Here is a 20,549-nt window from a genome sequence, read left to right on the forward strand (position 1 = left end):
TAGTGATATTCTGATTATATTGATACATACAGTCACTGCAATACACTTTACAGTGGTGTTGAAAAAGCACTGATAAACCAATAATGTGACTGGCCTGTATTATTTTAATATGTATGTTCATATATTAAGATTAAGAGACCCTTGTTAGTCCCTCAATGGGGAAATTTCACCTCGGCAATTTAACCCATCCGTGCAGTGAAACGCCACATACACACTAGTGAAGATACACAGTAGAGGACAGTGAGCACACTTGCCCAGAGAAGTGGACAGCCCTATCCACAGTGCCCAGGGAACAGTTGGGGTTAGGCGTCTTGCTCAAGGGCACCTCAGTCATGTCCTGCCCACATGTATACAATTTTTAAAAAATATAAACAGAACCAAACATTTCTGATGGAAAATAAACACTATACACTCTTAAAAAAGTGCCACAAAGGGTTCTTTATGGAATGCCTTAGAAGAAATGTGGTTCTTTAGTTCCCTAAAGAACCATGTTAAGGTTCTTTTTTGCCATTTTAAAGTTCTTCCTAGAACCTTTACTTTACGTGGAGATTCTTAAACCTTTAAAAATGTTCTTCACATTCACACATCTCATGAACAAAAAAGGTTCTCTAAAGAACTTTCCAGTGAAAGGTTCTATAAGGAACCGTTTTTGGCACCTTTATTTTTAAGAGCATAGACGACATTGTGAATAAAGATTGAAAAAAATTGTTTTTAAGTTTTTTGTTTAATCAGTTTTTAGTTTAAACCCAAATGGTAAAATAAACAGAATGGAGTGTTACAGACTTAAAGTGGAACAATCCAACAATTTTTCAAAAAGATTTTAAAGAATTACACGGTTAAGATGTAAACAAAGTCATTCAGCATGGCTTGTTCTGAAATGCTCATAGAGAAGTCAGTAATGTTTACAGTGGTTGTGATGGGAACCAGACATCTGACGAGTTTAATGTCTCTAAGAGCCACATCACAGAAAGTTGTTATATACATCAATGGTTATTAATGTATATAATACATTAATAATGCATAATACTTTACTTCCTATTTGAGGTACAATAGTTTTGACAGTTTTTTTGTGTACTTTTAAAAAAACGTTAATTACGGAGATTATTTTCAGATTGAGCTCATTTACTAGTATCATCATTACAACCCCAAGTCCAATGAAGTTGGGACGTTGTGTAAAACATAAATAAAAACAGAATACGATGATTTGCAAATCCTTTTCAACCTATATTCAATTGAATACACTACAAAGGCAAGATATTTAATGTTCAAACGGATAAACTTTATTGTTTTTTTGCAAATATTCACTCATTTTGAATTTGATGCCTGCAACACGTTCCAAAGAAGTTGGGACAGGGGCGTGTTTACCACTGTGTTATATCACCTTTCCTTTTAACAACACTCAGTAAGCGTTTGGGAACTGAGGACACTAATTGTTGAAGCTTTGTAGGTGGAATTCTTTCCCATTCTTGCTTGATGTACAACTTCAGCTGCTCAACAGTCCGGGGTCTCCGTTGTCGTATTTTGCGCTTCATAATGTGCCACACATTTTCAATGGGAGACAGGTCTGGACTGCAGGCAGGCCAGTCTAGTACCCGCACTCTTTTACTATGAAGCCACGCTGTTGTAACACATGCAGAATCCTATCAGCACCACTGACAAGAAATCTGAGTGGCTAAGTTTCTCTACATCGATCCATTTCGTGTTCAAACCGATTTTTCAACTATCAGTTGAATTCCTTTTCAAACAAGTGCACCATGTAAGCACACACTGAAATTTAAGGAAGATACTAGGATTGTGAATATTGTGATTAACAAACAATGTATTGTGCCGTCGCACGTCCTCCCCACTGTGGGGGGACTGGATCACATGACCAATAACCACCTCTGTCCTAGTGGAGCACCGCTGCTAAAGCTCCATGACAACTGCTTCTACAGAAGAGAGCCCAGTCCCAACACACACTCACAGACGCACACTTCTTGTTTACAGTGGCACTCGGCGCCGAGTGGGCCCTGCAGGTGAACTTCCCGTGCTGAGGAAGCAGGAGAAGCAGGAAGCTGGAATAAAAAACTGTTGCGCTTTGTTTTCTTTCTACATGCTGCAGCAAATATGCAAATTAACATCTGAAAAAACTACAGTAAAATCATGCTGAATGGGTAAGATGGACTGCACATGTCATCACTATCCTAGGAAAAGAAAATACTGGTGTTTTTGGCCTCTTTTGAAAATCCCAGTTGCTCTTTAATTTGTGTGAACGATTTATGATGAAAGGAACCAAATTCACCTGTAATAAGAACTGGCTGCACTACGACGTTAGAGTTAAAGGAACGGTTTGGTAAAAAGTCAAATTGACAAATTTGATTTTCCACTTGACCCAGACGCATCTCATCAGACATACCCGGCGTTCAAATTTTGCTCGTAGTTTAGCACTGGAGCTACCGGGCTAATGTTGCTAACACTTGATTTCAACAGTCACCCAACTTTTTTCCGTAAATACATCCCCAAAATTTCTCTCAACCCACTCAAACCACCTTTATATCTTCTTAAAGCCACTTTTTTTAAAAACAGTACTTACTGTGAAGCATAACAATGAAGAAAACTTCACCATATAGCTGAATGCAGTAGGTAGCCCTATTAGAAAACAGACTTTGGGCCAAACTCCATCTCCCCTGCGCAATCCGGCTCCTACACTTATTACATAAATCGCCTAATCGCACTTATTTGAGATGATTACAATTCTCTGATATGATCACAATTATTTAAGATGACTTTAATACATTATTCTGTATGACTGCACACATTGGTTTGAGCAAAAAGATAGCTCTTCTGCTAATCTGCCAATCTGCCAATGGCTACACGGCATTTTGTTCATTTTTACAGGTCACATTAAGCCGCACTGTCTCCTAAACCACATTAACAAGTCTCTGAAACTTCATCACAGAGAGGTTTTGCGGACGTACGGAAAACATTTAGGTGACAACCGACTTCTAACGTTTCTTTACAACAATCTGCTCAAATGAATGCGTTTTTTTCCCCGAACCATTCCTTTCCGTTCCTCCAATCCAGCTACCCTTTGGGACATACAAGGCTTTGTTACAATGAGAACATGTTTTTTTGCAGCGAACAATACTGCTAAATGTTGCTAAGAGCTGAGGAGTGGTAAAAACAAACACACAGTGCACTCCGCTGCTCTTTAAGGCGCCAGCCAGCATCCACATCACCTGGTTGGGCTAGATAGGCCTGTTCGGCTAGATAGGCCTTCGATTAAGCACAAGTCATCAACTGTCCAGTCCAATCACTCACATGAGGTAAAACCCTTCACACAGTCACATAACATCATCCTGTGCCACGTGTGGATTACTGTCATAGCTGCAGGTCTATCACCTCCCTGCCAAACAAAAAAATCTCCCATGAGGCCTACAAGGAGGGACGATCTAATCTGTTCACATACCTGATGATGACACACTGGTTTTCTCGGTCGATCATCATGTTTCTGTACATGTTGTCTGCCAGTGCATAGATGTGGGGAGGGTTTTCATACTGAGCCTAAATATGAAAGAAAGAGAGAGAAGAGAGAGAGAGAATGTGATCAGAACAGCTGCGAGAGACGTATCAATCATAAACTGAGCTAATGAGCTTCAGAGATCAGAGTCAGAGATGCCACTTTGGACAAACGGTGGTATCCGATTCATACCAGTCTTAGATAATCCAAAACATAGTCATCTGTACTGTACAGGTGTTTAGATTTGACTGATGTTTGATTATGTATTCATTATGCTCAAAAACAGCAGGGCTATTATTCTAAAAAGGTCTTCTAAATGTTTCAGTCCCACTTTATATTAGTGTCTAATAACTGGGTAGTTACACATGAATAACATATGCAATAAGAATGTAACTACTGATGATTAATAACGGTCACAGCCTATGTAAGTGTATAATGTATGCAAGTGTATATTTTTGATACGCTACAGATCAGAAGTCTTTTCCAAGAGTAAAAGGGGGTTGTTTTACATGTTTTATGTAGCATTACATTTATGTACATAACTGTGTGTAACTTGGTTAGTGTAGTGGGTAACACCTCTGCCTTCTACACTGTAAACTGGGGTTCAATCCCCACCTGGGTAAGCGCCCTACACTACACCAATAAGAGTCCTTGGGCAAGACTCCTAACACCGCCTTGGCCTGCCTGTAAATGTAAATGTAAACAAGGTAACCCAAACACATCACATTGATTAATACCATTCTGTAATTACACTGTACCCTGGTTTATAGGTACTGTGTAATAATAGCGTGGTAATATAGACACATTTAATTAATGTTATATACGTTACATGTTAAGACAAGGGGACGTCTGCTGTTCTGTCACAGTACAGAATGGTTTAAAGAAACTGGTTACAGCACTAGCAACGTAAATGATAGCTAAATGTTAGGATACAGTGTTGTAATGTCTTGATGTGAGTTATTACTGTTGGGGGGGGGGTTCTGACAACAACTGCTGTTTCAGTATGATTACAAATGTAATTACATGAGAGAGAATCTGTTACTATTAAGATACACTTGCAACATTGAACTTGATACACATGTGTAATTACATAAGCTTTAGTAAATTTATTTAAAAATTAAAAAAAAAATTCTAATTTTTTTGTTGTTGTTTTACATGTTTTGCATGTTTCTTTTATTTATTATTATTATTTATTTATTATTATTTTTTGTTTTGATTTTTTTTTCTCCTCTCCGACAATTTCTTCAATTTTTGTCCCTCCTTTATTCCCCCTTGTAACTTTTGTTTGCTTGTATGTTGGCAATTTGTTGTCCTCCCTCTACACAATGGCAGCATATACTAAACGAAATTTGCTAAACCAGTAATAAAGAAAAATTTGTCCAATCCAAACCTACTGGGCCCTGCGTGAAAAAGTGATTGCCCCTAAACCTAATAACTGGTTGGGCCACCCTTAGCAGCAACAACTGCAACCAAGTGTTTGCGATAACTGGCAATGAGTCTTTTACAGCGCTGTGGAGGAAGTTTGGCCCACTCATCTTCGCAGAATTGTTGTAATTGAGCCACATTGGAGGGTTTCCGAGCATGAACTGCCTTTTTAAGGTCAGGCCACAGCATCTCAATCGGATTTCGGTCAGGACTTTGACTGGGCCACTCCAAAGTCTTCATTTTATTTTTCTTAATCCATTCAGAGGTGGGACTTGCTGGTGTGTTTTGGTTCATTGTCCTGCTGTAGAACCCTTGAGTTTGAGGTCATGAACAGTTGGCCGGACATTCTCCTTCAGGATTTTTTGGTAGACAGCAGAATTCATGGTTCCATTTACCACAGCAAGTCTGGCATGATGTTCCTTTTCTGAAATGCTGTGTTGCTTCTACGCCAGATGTTATGGGACATACACCTTCCAAAGAGTTCAACTTCTGTCTCGTCAGTCCACAGAGTTTTCTCCCAAAAGTCTTGGGATCATCAAGATGTTTTCTGGCAAAACTGAGATGAGCCTTTATGTTCTTTTTACTCAGCAGCGGTTTTGGTCTTGGAACTCTGCCATGCGGGCCATTTTTGCTCAATCTCTTTCTTATGGTGGGGTCATGAACACTGACCTTAACTGAGGCAAATGAGGCCTGCAGTTCTTTGGATGTTGTTGTGGGGTCTTTTGTGACCTCTTGCATGAGTCGTGGCTGCTCTCTTGGGGTAATTTTGGTTGGCTGGCCACTTTTGGGAAGGTTCACCACTGTTCCATGTTTTCGCCATTTGTGGAGAATGGCTCTCACTGTGGTTCGCTGGAGTCCCAAAGCTTGAGAAATGGCTTTATAACCTTTTCCAGACTGATAGATCTCAATTACTTTGCTTCTCATTTGTTCCTGAATTTCTCTGGATCGCAGCAGGATGTCTAGCTTTTGAGGATCACTTGGTCTACTTCACTTGGTCAGGCAGGTCCTATTTAAGTGATTTCTTGATTGAGAACAGTTGTGGCAGTAATCAGGCCTGGGTGTAGGTAGGGTGGGGGGCAATCACGTTTTCACACAGGGCCCTGTAGGTTTGGACTTCTTTTGCCCTTAATAATAAAGACCATTGTTTATAAACTGCATTTTGTGTTTACTTGTGTTATCTTTGTCTAATACTTACATTTGTTTGGTGAACATTTAATCTTGACAAACATGCAGAAGAATAAGAAATCAGGAAGGGGGCAAACACTTTTTCAGACCACTGGAATTCTCCCCAGTGCATCCCCAGGTGGCACAACACAACTTTTTACTGAAGCTTGGTTTTCCAAAATTGCTTCTGTTTTCTTTGATGAACTGTATTTAAGATTAAGATTAAAGTGACCCTTATTAGTCCCATAATGGGGAAATTTCACCTCCGCATTTAACCCATCCATGAAGTGAAACACCACATACACACTAGTGAACACACTTGCCCGGAGCTGTGGGCGGCCCTATCAGCAGCGCCTGTGGAGCAGTTGGGGGGTTAGGTGCCTTGCTCAAGGGCACTTTAGTCATGTACTGTCAGCTCAGGGGATCAACTGGTGAGCTTCCGGTCACAGGGCCGGTTCCCTAACCTCCAGCCCACGACTTTCATTTACTTTTCATGTCCTTAAGTATAAGGTAATTACTAAATACTTCAAAGTACTTACAGAGTCATTAATAGGAGTTGCCTAAAGGACTTCTAGTAGTTCATGGATGATTTATAAAAGTTACTGAATCATTTACAGTAGTTACTGACTCATTTGAAGCACCAACTGAATCACTGACAGCTCGGGACAATACAGTGTATTATACTGTATGGAACTGTACTGTAATATATCAGGTCAGATCAAACTGTTGCTTTGTGAGTAGCATGTCAGCTAGTGGCAAGTGTGTTAGCTTGGGGCCAAGACTTTAGCTTGGGACATTATGCAGCACAAATTTTGTTTCAAATACTGTACAGGGTGAGTCAAAACTCACAGGACGCTGTTTTATTTATTTATTTATTTTTTATGCTGTCACAAGCCTCCACGATGCGCTGCTAAAGGTGGTGTTAATTGCGGATTTTCTGAGCATACACAATTGGTTTGAGATGCCCCCAGAGATAAAAGTTGATAATAAAATAAAAAAAATAAATAAAATAAAATAAAACGTGTAACTGTTGTATAATATGTTGTATTACAATGAACTCTGTAATATTTCACGCAGGACTTGTAGAGTCATACAGTATTGGTACATACACTGTACACTGGATACCAAAAAACGTATGAGGAATAATTTAACGTTAAGCTGCAAACTCCAAGGACTAACGGCCTGTATGAAGTGCCCACAGAGAGCCGGCCAGCGCTCAGTAAGCAGGCCAAGAGCAGTTAAAGGCAAATTCGAACATGCTGTTCTGTGGAGATGCTGCCAGGTGACTTCACAGCATAGGACAGGTCTGTGCTGCATTCCTCCTGGCTAAGAATGTAGTGAGCACAAATATGCGCACCACACCTAATTCCTCTAAAAACTCTTTTGTTTGTGCTGTAAGAAAATCATTACTTTAGAAATTATCTGTCCCATTAGCTTCTAATACACAAAGTGTCCTAAAACAGTGTGTTTCACACACTTCTTACTGAGTTACATAATGATGAATGACAACACGTTCCGAGTCCCACCGCTTCCAAGAGGAGTTATACAAGCTCTTTCCTACGGCTGCGGATCTTGTAGGATACTTACTGCTCCTTGGTACATCTCCACCTCCTTGTCCCCGAAGTAAGGCATCTGTTTAAAAGGGTTAACAGAGATGAGCACAGGTCCGATGTATGTCTGCGTACAGAGGTCAAGGGCTATTTGCTCAAGGTGCAGGTAACACTGCTTTGGAGTTCTCACATTATTAACCCCTGAAGACCTAAGGCAGGCGTGCCAAACTCAACCACTAAAAGGGCAGTATTAGAAAATCTCAGCAATGTCTGTGGGCCAGCTGTTTTTTTAGTTTACTGCAGTAGCAAAATAGGCAAGAAATACTTATTCAAAAATAATTATACACAAAAGTAAATTGGTTTAGGTATTTTTTTATTGTTTTAAGAGCCCAGAGACTATTCTTAGGGAAAGGGTCAGAATGTACATGGTGTTGCAGTGCATGCTGGGGACTGTAGTGCATCTCAGGGTGAAATGGGCCAATAAGAACAGAAAATTTAAATGAATTTGCAGGACTGTGTCATGGGCCTGACTTGGCCTGCGGGCCTTCTGTGCGACGCATGGTGTCCTAGCGGTCTCTTTGGGGATCTACATATCATTTGCTCACTCACAACAACATAACTTGCACATCAGTTTCATAGTAGTTAGTGAATAAATTTGAGTAGTTTGTGAACAATTTAGAGCAGATAGGGAATTGATTTATAGCATAAATATATATAATAATCACAGAATAATTCATAGTAGTTACCAATGTATTTACAGTAGCTCTTGCATAATTAATACTTATTGAATCATTTATAGTGTGTGGGTTTGGATAATTCACAGTAGCTACTGAAAAAACATACAGCAGTCAATAATTTAATGCAATTACTAAACAGTTTAAAGCAGTTACGGACTCATTTACAGGAGTTTTCTAAAATATTTATTAGTTAATGCATAATTTAGAAAAGTTACTGAATAATTTACAGTAGGTACAGACTAATTAACAGTACGTACTGAATTACTGATAGCTAGGGACATGACAATACAATATATTGTATTGAACTGTATTGTAGTATATCGGATCAGATCAAACGGTTGCTGTGTGAATAGCACAGCATTATTTAATATTTATTAAATTAAAATAAATTTAATATTTATTAAATTAAACCCTAAATTTCCTTCGGGATCAATAAAGTATCTATCTATCTATCTATCTATCTATCTATCTATCTATCTATCTATCTATCTATCTATCTATCTATCTATCTATCTATCTATTATAATGTCAAACGTTTGAATCAAGTACATTAAATTATAACACCCCTTATTTTTAGCAGCTACTGAATAATTTGTGTTATTAAAGAATTCATAGTAGTTAACAAAACAATTTAAAGCCATTACTAGGATAAAATGTCTTCACTGCACTGCAATTGTTTTCGATTCCATCAATATTTAATGAAGCATGCGCTCATTTTACTAAACTTCAACTATGAACAGTAGAACTCAAAAACATGCATTGTCTGTTGTTTTACTGTTTATTTCCTATACTATGCAAATACTTCTTCCAGTCACACGCATTGCTATTTATAAAAATAGCAACATAGTCCAACTCTGGTGAAATCTGAATCATGACTAAACTGAATTAATTAAAGGTCAAATATTTGCACACCTACCAGTTTCTGAATAATCTGCCTTATGATCAAGTCTGGGGATCAAGGGGTGAAAATAATCATTTTCAACCATTCATATCACAAATGCGAGAGAAAAAGTCACTGCCTTTTTGGCAAATGAAGAAATGATCTAAAAATGGGCAATCGGGTGATGACAACAGTGCGGGGAGGGGATCGGCTGTGCAGCCAGAGCGAGAGATTGGAGCTGTTTGGCTGCTGCTGCTCAGTGCAAATAAAGGAAGTATTGAGCTTGACTCATGCTGACCTCAGTCCCATATGCTGCTGACTAGAACACTGCAGCACTGTGGCTATTTTCTGACCACAATCATGGACTGATTTAGGGTTAAAGCTTTGAATGGCCCAAGTCCGCTAAGACACCATAATCCTAATAAGGCCAGAGAAGTTTATGACAGATGAGGTTTCATTGAGAATTCAAAGTGAATTCTGCTGGAGGGTCATATAGAGAGCCAACGGCTCCCGCAATGCGAGCGCAGAGTTGGATGTTGCCAAGAACACTGGTTTCATATTTTATATAGCACAGATATAAGCCAGCAATGCCTGGTTGGGTTCTGAAGCAGCAAAGCTTTCATAACCTCCCAGTAGAAGAACCTAACTTTGATTAAAACTGTGTCCAAGTTTGTGGGAAAACAACAAAGCTTGCAAGAGTCCTAACATAGCCTTCAGACCATTTTGGCCCAAAACACACTGTTCCTCCAGCTTCCAACAAACACAAATGAGTTAATGCTGCCAACTGGCTTTAAAAAGTTCAGAAAAGGCCTGAAAAGCCGAATGAACTTGTGCCCACTGGGGGACAAACACACTAGGCCTACATGATACAAACACAACTCCATTCTCCATTCAATTATAACACTAGAGGTTGCAACTGTGAGAAACCAGCCATTAGGGTTGTACTTTCTGTACTTCTGGTGCCGGTCCCAAGCCTGGATAAATGGTGAGGGTTGCGTCAGGAAGGGCATTCGGCGTAAAACTTGTGCCAAAACTATCATGCGGATCACAAATATGATTGCCATACCGGATCAGTCGAGGCCCGTGTTAACAACGACCGCCTCTGGTGCTGTTGACCAGCAGGGTGCCGGTGGAAATTGGACTACTGTAGGTCAAAGACCATCAAAGAGGAGAGGAGGAAGGCGGGTTAGAAGGCAGCGAGAGAGAAGGAAAGGCAGGAGTGTGGAGGTTAGAGTAGGGACTCTGAACATAGGGACAATGACTGGTAAAGGCAGAGAGCTTGCAGACATGATGGAGAGAAGGAAAGTAGATATGCTGTGTGTTCAGGAGACCAGATGGAAAGGAAGCAAGGCCAGGAACATTGGAGGTGGATTCAAACTGTTCTATCATGGTGTAGAGAGGAAGACAAATGGAGTAGGTAGAATCCTAAAGGAACAGCTTGGGAAAAGAGTTCTGGATGTAAAGAGAGTGTCAGGCAGGATCATGAGCCTGAAGTTGGAGGTTGATGGTGTAATTTTGAATGTGGTCAGTTCATATACACCACAGGTTGGTTGTCAGTTAGAGGAGAAAGAGGAATTTTGGAGTAAGATGGATGAAGTGATAGATGGTGTCCCTAGAGAGGAGAGATTGGTGATTGGTGCAGACTTCAATGGACATGTTGGTGAAGGGAACAGAGGGGATGAAGAGGTGCTGGGTATGTATGGTGTGAAAGACAGAAATGCGGAAGGTCAGATGGTTGTAGATTTTGCAAAGAGAATGGAAATGGCTGTGGTGAACATGTATTTTCAGAAGAAGGAAGAACACATGGTGACAAAGAAGAGTGGAGGGAAGTGCACACAGGTGGATTATATCCTTAGCAGGAGATGCCACCTAAAGGAGATTGGAGATTGTAAAGTGGTACCAGGGGAAAGTGTAGCAAGGCAGCATAGGGTGGTTGTCTGTAGGATGAGATTAGAAACAAAGAAAAGGAAGAGAGTGAAGACATGGTGGACATAGATGGTGGAAGCTGAAGGAGGAGGATGGTTGCAGGCAGTTCAGGGAAAAATTGCAACAGGCCCTTGGGGGCAGTGAGGAGCTACCTGAGGACAGGGAAACTACAGCTAAGGTGGTGAGAGAAACTGGCAAAAATGTGTTGGGTGTTTCGTCATGTACCTGTGGAGGTATGGAGATGTTTAGGAGAGAAGGCAGTGGACTTTTTAACCAGGTTGTTTAACAAAATCCTGGAGAGTGAGAGGATGCCTGATGAGTGGAGAAGCTGGTCCCCATTTTTAAGTACAAGGGTGATGTGCAGAGCTGCAGTAACTACAGAGGTATAAAGTTGATGAGCCACACCATGAAGGTATGGGAAAGAGTTGTTGAAGCAAGGCTAAGGCGAGAGGTCCAGATCAGTGAGCAGCAGTTTGGTTTCATGCCCAGAAAGAGTACCACAGATACCATTTTTGCATTGAGAGTTTTGGTAGAGAAGTACAGAGAAGGTCAGAAGGAGCTACATTGTGTTTTTGTGGATCTACAGAAGGCATATGATAGGGTGCCAAGAGAGGAACTGTGGTACTGTATGAGGAAGTCAGGTGTAGCTGAAAAGTATGTTAGGGTGGTGCAGGACATGTATGAGGATAGTGAGACAGTGGTGAGGTGTGCAGTTGGAGTGACAAATGGTTTCAAGGTGAAGGTAGGGTTACATCAGGGATCAGCTTTGAGCCCCTTCTTGTTTGCAATGGTGATGGAAAGGTTGACAGATGAGGTCAGGCAGGAGGCTCCATGGACCATGATGTTTGCAGATGACATTGTAATCTGTGGTGAGAGTAGAGAGCAGGTGGAAGAGAATCTGGAGAGGTGGAGGTTTGCACTGGAGAGGAGAGGAATGAAGGTCAGTAGAGACAAGACGGAATACATGTGTGTGAATGAGAGGGAGGCAGGTGGAAAGGTGAAGATGCAAGGAGTAGAGGTTGTAAAGGTGGATGACTTCAAATATCTTGGGTCAACCATCCAGAGCAATGGGCAGTGTAGAAAAGAGGTGAAGAAGAGGGTGCAGGCAGGATGGAGTGGGTGGAGACGGATGTCAGGGCTGATGTGTGACAGAATGATAGCAGCAAGAGTGAAAGGGAAGGTTTACAAGACAGTAGTGCGTCCTGCTATGATGTATGGTTTGGAGACTGTGGCTTTGTCTAAAAGACAGGAGGCTGAGCTGGAGGTGGCGGAGATGAAGATGCTGAGATTTTCGCTGGGAGTGACAAGGATGGACAAGATTAGAAATAAGCAGATCAGAGGGACAGTGAAGGTGGAGCAGTTTGGAGATAAAGCCAGAGAGGCCAGGTTGAGATGGTTTGGACATGTGTTGAGGAGGAATAGTGGATATATTGGTCAAAGAATGTTGGAGATGGAGCTGCCGGGTAGAAGGAGAAGAGGTAGACCTCAGAGAAGGTTTATGGATGTAGTGAAGGTGGACATGGAGATGGTTGGTGTGAAAGTAGAGGAGGCAGTGGATAGGGCAAGATGTAGGCAGATGATCCGCTGTGGCGACCCCTAAAGGGAGCAGCCAAAAGAAGAAGAAGAAGAAGAAGAGGTTGCAACTGTATAAAGTACACTCCATGGCCAAAGTATGTGGACATCTGACCATCACACCTACATGAGCTTGATGGACATCCCATTCCAAAGCCCTGGTCATTAATAAGGAGTCACGCCCCCACACTGTGTGGCCAACAGCTTCCACTCTTCTGGGAAGGCTTTCCACAAAAGCAGCGTTTTTTTGTGGGAATTTGTGCCAATTCAGGCAAAAGAGCATCTGTGTTTCAGGCACTGATGTTGGATGAGAAGACATGATTCACAACCAATGTTCCAGTTCAATGGAGTTGAGGTCAGGACTCTGTGTAGGCCACTGGAGTTCCTTCACACTGCGTTCATCAAAATGTAAATCTCTTATCTAATCTCTAATTATCTGGATTGCTTAGTTTGCTGCAAAGTTGACATCTTATGACAATGCCAAGTTTAACTCTTCAGTACGACACATTCTACTGCGAATATGTGTCCATAGAGATGGCTTTTGTCTATGGCTTGGCTATTTGCTTGATCACACACATCTTTTATCAATAAACACAGCTGGAACACCTGGATACAATTAGGAAGGTGTCCACATACTTTTCTGTACACATACAGTCTATACTGAATCCCACGTTTACTTATCATGTGATGTTTTCATGTGGTTACAGGTGTTCTAACGTGGCATACTTCCCTTTGCTTCCCATTTTGCGACACTACAAGCAATTTTGTGCTATTTTTAGGCTAGATTTGACAGTGTCAGATCCAATTCAGCCTCCATTTCTGGCGCCATCTCTTTGTGCATATTGCAGCCTTTAATGAGGTCAGTCCTGCAAAGGCCTATGTTGTAATAATGAAGAACAAGTGCTATATTATGCTATATTTGCGTTTGTAGGATCGGTGTGGCGTGGACTTTAAACGGCATTTGGCTAAGCCGCAGTAAAATCAGCCTATTCAAGATTCAATCTATACTGCCCTGGAATGGGTCCAACACTATAGTCCAAGAAAAGGCACAGGAAAACATTCTTTAAACCCCCCCTGCATCACTGCAGACAGGACAAGCTGAGGAGGAGATCTGCACACTGCACCACCCTCTGCTACGCTATGAGAGATTATCAGTCAAGATGCTGCTGAGATACTACGGCTAAATCCAAAATGACTTCATACTGGATGGTTAACACACTGTTTAGGCTACTGTCTGCTAATGGCTTTCACATCCTAAATGCATCCTTAATGGACAAACAGCAGTCTGATTTCTGTGGCTTGAGTTGAGGTGAGTAACGGGGAGGATTTCTTAGCTCAAGTCAGAATAACAAAGGATACAAATATATAGTCGTCCATGTATCTCTTCTTGAGGTTTTCCACAACGGCGTCCTCGTTGATTTTGGTGAGAAGTACCATGTCATCCACGCCACTCTGCTTGACATTGTGGCTCTGCCAGTGGTACCGGTAGTGACCCCGGCTTCCCTGTCAGAGAACAGACAGAGCATAGAAGTTAACACAACATTAAACAAACAGGGCGTTTATCTTTAGCTAAATATTAAGCTGGAATAGCCTGGAAGGTTAATGGCATTTTGGCATTTGAATAGCCACACAGTAGCAAACTGCAGAGTCGCTTTACATATTATCCAAGTGTACTGTTTGCAAACAATCTATATTTTCAATAAAGTGTATAGGACATTTCCTGTATATAGTGCCGCACCCTGGAAAGGGTGAGTGAATTTACTTCAAACGTGTGCATGAATCAATATAACTATGGTTGAAAGTATAGCAATACCACCCTTTATTTATTTCATGTCCATTCAAAACAGCCATTAAGTGCAAGTGATTTTTTTTTTTTTTTGAAGTACAGTACTGTGAAAAAGTTTTAGGCATCTAAGCAAATTTTTAACTGACCTCAGCAGTGAGTTTATCATTATATACATTAGAATAAAGTCACATTCATAATTCAAATAAACATACAAACAATATAAAGTAACAAGAATTTCTTGGGTCCATATTTTTCCTTGACACCTTCACAGCCGCCTCAGAGACTCGTTAATATCATCAGTTACATCATGAGCTCAATTTACTGAAGCTCTGATTGGTCAAACCAGGAGCTGCTTTTTAACTACATATAATACTGGGCTTCCTCGAGGAGAGACTTGGAAATGGGTAAACAAACACACTAACATCCAGAAAATCACTATATATATATATATATATATATATATATATATATATATAAAATATATATATATATATATATATATATATATTCTATACATTTTGTTTATTCAAATATTAAAACTTTTCTCAGCAAATAAACACAAACTATACAAATAAATAGATTTAGATGTGTCTTGGGTGCCTGAGTCTTTCGCACAGTACTGTATTTCTGAGGAGATTAAATGATATACAGAAGTTTGGACTTCTAACAACCGTGCACCTCCTGGCAGCTGTCCACCACAGAGCCCAAACCTCAACATTCGCTGCATGTGTTTGGGATGCCTTGGTTGGTTGGAAGCAGAAAATGCAACCAACTTCTATGACTGAACTTTGGAGATGTGGAAAAAATCCCTTCAGATCTCTTTGTAAAATTAAATGTGAGTCTCCTGAAAAAAAGTGAAAGCTGTAATAAAGTGTAATATACACTATAAATATTCATATTATTCAAACTTGTTGAGGCTGTAACCTTCAGTTAAAAACATTTTTTTTTTCCTGAAACTGAAAAATGTAGACTTTGTATCCACCAGTCATTAAGGCTGGAAATTAGACAAACGAAGGGCGGTCTCTGACTTTTGCACAGTACTATAAGCTGAAAGACAAAACTGTGTTGATGTGAGTGATGTGGAAATGACGTACACCTTCAAATCAGGCAAATTCAATGCATTACGGTTTACAGTGCAGGGCTTGGACTGGGTTTATTTCCTGAAAAGTGTATGATAAATAAACCCTGAAACGCAGTAGAATTAGTAGGTGAATAACGAATCTGGAGTTTCCAGGGTTAAGATTTGCCTCTTGATAATGGACATTGCTGACACTGGTGTGAAAACGGCCCACTCAGTGAAGTGACCACTTCCAGTTTACAAATGGACACATTTTTGAAAAACGCCTGTGTTCTCTCACCACAGCAGATGTTGAGTTTGTTTTCTCTAAACTGGTGAAAAGTGCAAGGTCAGAAGTCTCGCAAGAATGTTCCCTGTGCACTGCAAAAACTTCTTTTGATCTCAGATCTTTCCCTAATCCCTCCTCCTCCTCCTCCTCTCTCTCTCTCACTCACTTATTGGTTAGTGTTTTTTTTGTTTTTTTTGTGCTGAGGACGCATCTCAGTGGGTCATTCATCATGGGCTGTGATTCAGTATCATCTGGCTACTGTTAGAGGTCAAAAGGCCCCACGAGTCATTTTTCTCTTTAGACGTCCAGTGAGACATTCACCCGGGAGAACATGTACAGATGATTAGAACAGTGTCTGAACGCTGTCACAGATTTTCATGTTAAGAGACAAAACAATTCTGATAACCAATAATATTAGGAAAAAAAATGTATATTGACAATAATTAAACACATTTTTAGTTAAACAGTGCCTTTAATAATTGATATGATTCTCAGTTCTTAATAGTCAAGTTTCTTAAATCTAAAATGAACAGCAGAAACTCCTAAGTCTCAAATAATGTAAATGCTGTAGTACGGGTGGATCTTACCAACACTCTTAAGGTTGATTTACACTTCTGCATCCGTGAATTTGTGAATATGTGCAGGTGGTGTCTGTAAACATTTGCACAAGTGTCTTCCAACATGTTTGTGTGCAACAGTGTCTAATCAAGAATGAAATCAACAAAGAAGAAAGAAGCTTTTATGTTTTCCTGCAAATTGATCCTTGATTGAACTGCTCTATTTTGCGCTAGTTCTGGTTCAGGTCTAGTACTAATTCTCGTTTTGCCCCCAACACTACTGCATAGTCAGTTAGCGTTTATGCAGAGCTCCATGGACTGGCACGATGAAATTCGGAGGCGTCAACAAAAGGCTTTGTGCTTTTGCTGTTTTTCGATTAGTTAAAATGCTGAGCTCTTTGCATGTTCACTCAGATCTCTTTGCATAAAAGTTTGCTTTGGAACATATGACAGTACTTTGTGATCAAGTTTATCAGTTCAGCTTGTATCACTACGATAAAGATGACCAACTGGTGACTTCTAACTTCTAACTTCACTAAATGGGTGGTCTTTTCAGTGAGGGCTGGATAAAAAACGTAGGGGAAAAGTCCCAGATCTTCCCCCCGCAAAGTGTGAATTTGAACTACATAACGTCCACTCACTTAACCACATCTTTGGACTGCGGGAGAAAACCAGAGTACCCAGAGGAAACCCACGCAGACATGGGGAGAACACACAGAAAGACCCTGGTCGCCCGGCCGGTGGCTCGAACCCAGGCCCTCCTTGCTGTGATGCCACCCACTACTATAACTACTAACACTAAAAAATATTAGGAAATTTAGCAGTAGTAACAGCAGTAAATACAGTGTTGAATCACCATTTTAGCGTTCAATTAAATCAAATAAAATTACATTTAACAGTAGAAATGTGTCCTCTTATAGTCATAGCACTAGCGTTCCCGTTGGAAATTGCAAATGAAGTGCCGGCAGAACCGTTAATTCTGCATTCCCTGGGGATCCGTTCTGATAACTATGCTGTATCGACATCTGTGCCATGAATGAATCCACAAAGACAGATTTAACTAACCATCGGTCTAAATTAGAATAGTATAAGTGACAGCCAGTGTGCAGCGTTCATGCTGCATCTGGTTTTCATTTAAATAGTGACTCTTGCACACAGCACTGTATTTTTCTGTTATATCTTCAGCCCAAGCTCATTTTATACAGCCTATGTTACATTACATTACCGTCATTTAGCTGACGCTCTTATCCAGAGCGACTTACAATTTGATCATTTTTACACAATTGGCCTGACTGCATGTCTTTTGGACTGTGGGAGGAAACCGGAGAACCCGGAGGAAACCCACGCAGACACGGGGAGAACATGCAAACTCCACACAGAGAGGACCCCGGTCGCCCGGCCGGGGAATCGAACCCAGGCCCTCCTTGCTGTGAGGCGACAGCGCTACCCACCACGCCACCGTGCCGCCAGTGAACTGTTAGTGAACTGGTCACAGTGTTGGATGGTTGAAACAAACCAACCCTTCAAGTTTAAAAATTCAGTCACAAAAACATGAACAAATGATTTGTAGGCCTCAACTGTAAATACGTGATGGACATATGAAGAGCTGGTAGCTGATAAGAGTCTGGAAGCATTTCAATTTTCAGAAAAGAGCAATTTAGAGGCATGTGTTCTTTATATTATACAACAAACCAGTAATATTTTCAACATTAATATTAGATATTAATATATTTTTTTGGCAGGACCTCTGTCGATACTGATAAAATCAATGGAATCTCAATATCACCGATTTTACCGGCTGGCCGAAATATCAGCCAGGCCTCATATCGGATTCTGAACCAGAGCTGGTCTTCAGTCAAGCGCGGTTTCACTATTTTTTCCTGACATTGTTCCATCATTACAGTGTCTGCTTTAAAGCTCTGTTTCGTTCGTCCTTCTCCTACACGATATTTCCCCCACCCGGACAGTGTTGTAGGATATGATGTAGAATGGAAGACATTTCAAATCTTCCTTATTCTACATTCCGCAGTCTGGAATAACACGCAGCGGAGAAGGCCGCTCACCGAGAGAGTGCGGTAAGAACGAGCAGAGGGGACTGAATGTTCCCCTCTCTCCTAAATGAGCTTAAATGAACTCTCAGCTCAAACCTAAATGAACTTACTGTGATCAGACAAAACACCAAGCAAGCCCACTGTAAATTACAGGAAAGTGGAAGGAGTGCAACAGCCGCTCCGCACTTCGCTAGAACGCTATTAGTGCGGGACTCTACACAAACAGGCCGGCTGAAGTTTACCAGCCAAAATAAATACCTCCTTCAATTTACAGACTTCGTTTCTGTCCGGACTACTCGGAATGTTAATGACCTCTTTTGAGCTACTTTTTTCTTTTTGTTCTTCTGTTTCTTTTTCCTACAGTAGGCATGTTGTGAATCACTGCTTGATTAATGTTCCAGACGGTAGCCATTATCATGTTTTACAACAGAGAGCAGGAAAAGACGCTGCTAAATTTGTGACCTGGTGTTTTGTCGAGTGACGTCATATGATGTTGTGAACCGGTGGCAGTGTCATTTTGGAGTGATGTCATATCACGGGACCTCATTAGCACCTGGAGGAGGATGAGGTGTAAATGAAGGGAGCGTGCAGAGCGGAGCGATAGGGAATACCAGGCTTGAGAAGAAAGATCTGGTAACGACTCCCTGTATAAGCCCCAAAAATGTTAAACGGGGCTTTTCAGCCAGAAAGAGAAACGGAACAATCGCTACATCTGTCGTAGACCTGCTTACTCACTCGGAGAAAAAAACCTTCAATAATTCTAATTTGTCCCATGAATCTTCAGCTCCTGAAGCTCTAACCATTGGGAGAGCTCTCTTTGCTGCATCTAGTCCCCATGTGTCAAACACAAGGCCTGCATCCCAGGCCTGGCCCAAGGCACAATCCTATCTGGCCCACAAATTGATGGAATTTTCTAATAATATTAGCCCGATTCACACGGTGCAGCACTACAATCCCCAGCATGCACTGTGACATGGTGTGTACTCCAACTGCCTTTCTCTGACAACAATTTATGGGACAGCAATTACACCACAATTCCATTACAGCAGTGATACTGCCAAACACGCTGGCTGCGTTTCAGCAGTAGTCCAACCAATACAAACATCTAGCTAGCTAAAATAAATAAATAAATTACCAAAAGAAAACGACAGCGAACACAAGGGATTTCAAGACAGGTAATAATAATTTCAATACCTTTTTACTTCCAATAAGGATAAACGTATCCGTCTTTTTGTGGAGATATTACGAGACAACACTCTGTGACAAATACGGAGAGCTGGATAGACAGCAGAGGCAACAGAAAGTGGCGGAAATGGAGAAGGACGTTCTCTGGCTCACGGATTTGCTAAGATTTATTAATATGGCTCTTATAGTGATTGAGTGCGACACCCCTGATAAGCCACACTTCACAGATTTAAAAAAAAATCCTGTCCATTTTCTGCTGGAAATTCAATAAAACAATAAAATGAGTGTTACTAAAACACTTTCAGAGACTGCATACAAGAAGCATGGTGACACTACTGAATAACACAGAATTCATTAGACCTTCTCTGAAGACCAAAAAGGGCTTAAGGCTTCCAAGTGGTAAATGATGCTATATTTTGTTTGTATGCAAATCCTGTTAGATGTAGTCCCAATTTCTATATTTCATCAATGTTTACTAACAGATCTGTAGGTGAAAAACAGTGGATTCCTGCTTTGGCATAAGTCTCACATCAGTGCACCCTCAGAGTGATCTACATCGATCATTTTGATCACTGATATTTCACGAAATGCTCATATCGTCGCATTCCCAATTTCTCAGAGCATCGTTTCACACTGTATTTGTATCTCTAGCTCGCTCGTTCTTCAGTGTGTTTTTCTTCTCTGACCGGCCTTCCGCAGCAACGGCAGTTTCGGCCTCAAAACCTCTGTGAAGCCCAAACGTTCTCCGCCACAGCCTCTGTCTTCCTCCAAATGTTTCTGATCGAACCAAAGCCAAAGCAGCAGCCCTTGCAGCTCTCAGCACCTGATCACTACTCACAGCATAAATGAACATGGTGGTTTACTAATGACT

General features: G+C 40.9%; 1 protein-coding gene across 2 annotated transcripts in view; it reads right to left on the bottom strand.

The window, feature by feature from the left end:
* Positions 1-20,549, bottom strand: part of myo1ea (myosin IEa) — a 122,065-nt gene that overhangs the window by 71,296 nt on the left and 30,220 nt on the right. For both annotated transcript variants that reach the window (XM_017711660.2, XM_017711659.2), the window contains exons 2-4: positions 14,113-14,256; positions 7,676-7,765; positions 3,449-3,543 (exon numbers count right to left, since the gene is read on the bottom strand). In XM_017711660.2, the coding sequence (XP_017567149.1) occupies positions 3,449-3,543; positions 7,676-7,765; positions 14,113-14,256 (329 nt within the window). The remainder of the gene's footprint in view (positions 1-3,448; positions 3,544-7,675; positions 7,766-14,112; positions 14,257-20,549) is intronic.

Source organism: Pygocentrus nattereri, chromosome 25, assembly GCF_015220715.1.
Source record: "Pygocentrus nattereri isolate fPygNat1 chromosome 25, fPygNat1.pri, whole genome shotgun sequence".
Classification (NCBI taxonomy): domain Eukaryota; kingdom Metazoa; phylum Chordata; class Actinopteri; order Characiformes; family Serrasalmidae; genus Pygocentrus; species Pygocentrus nattereri.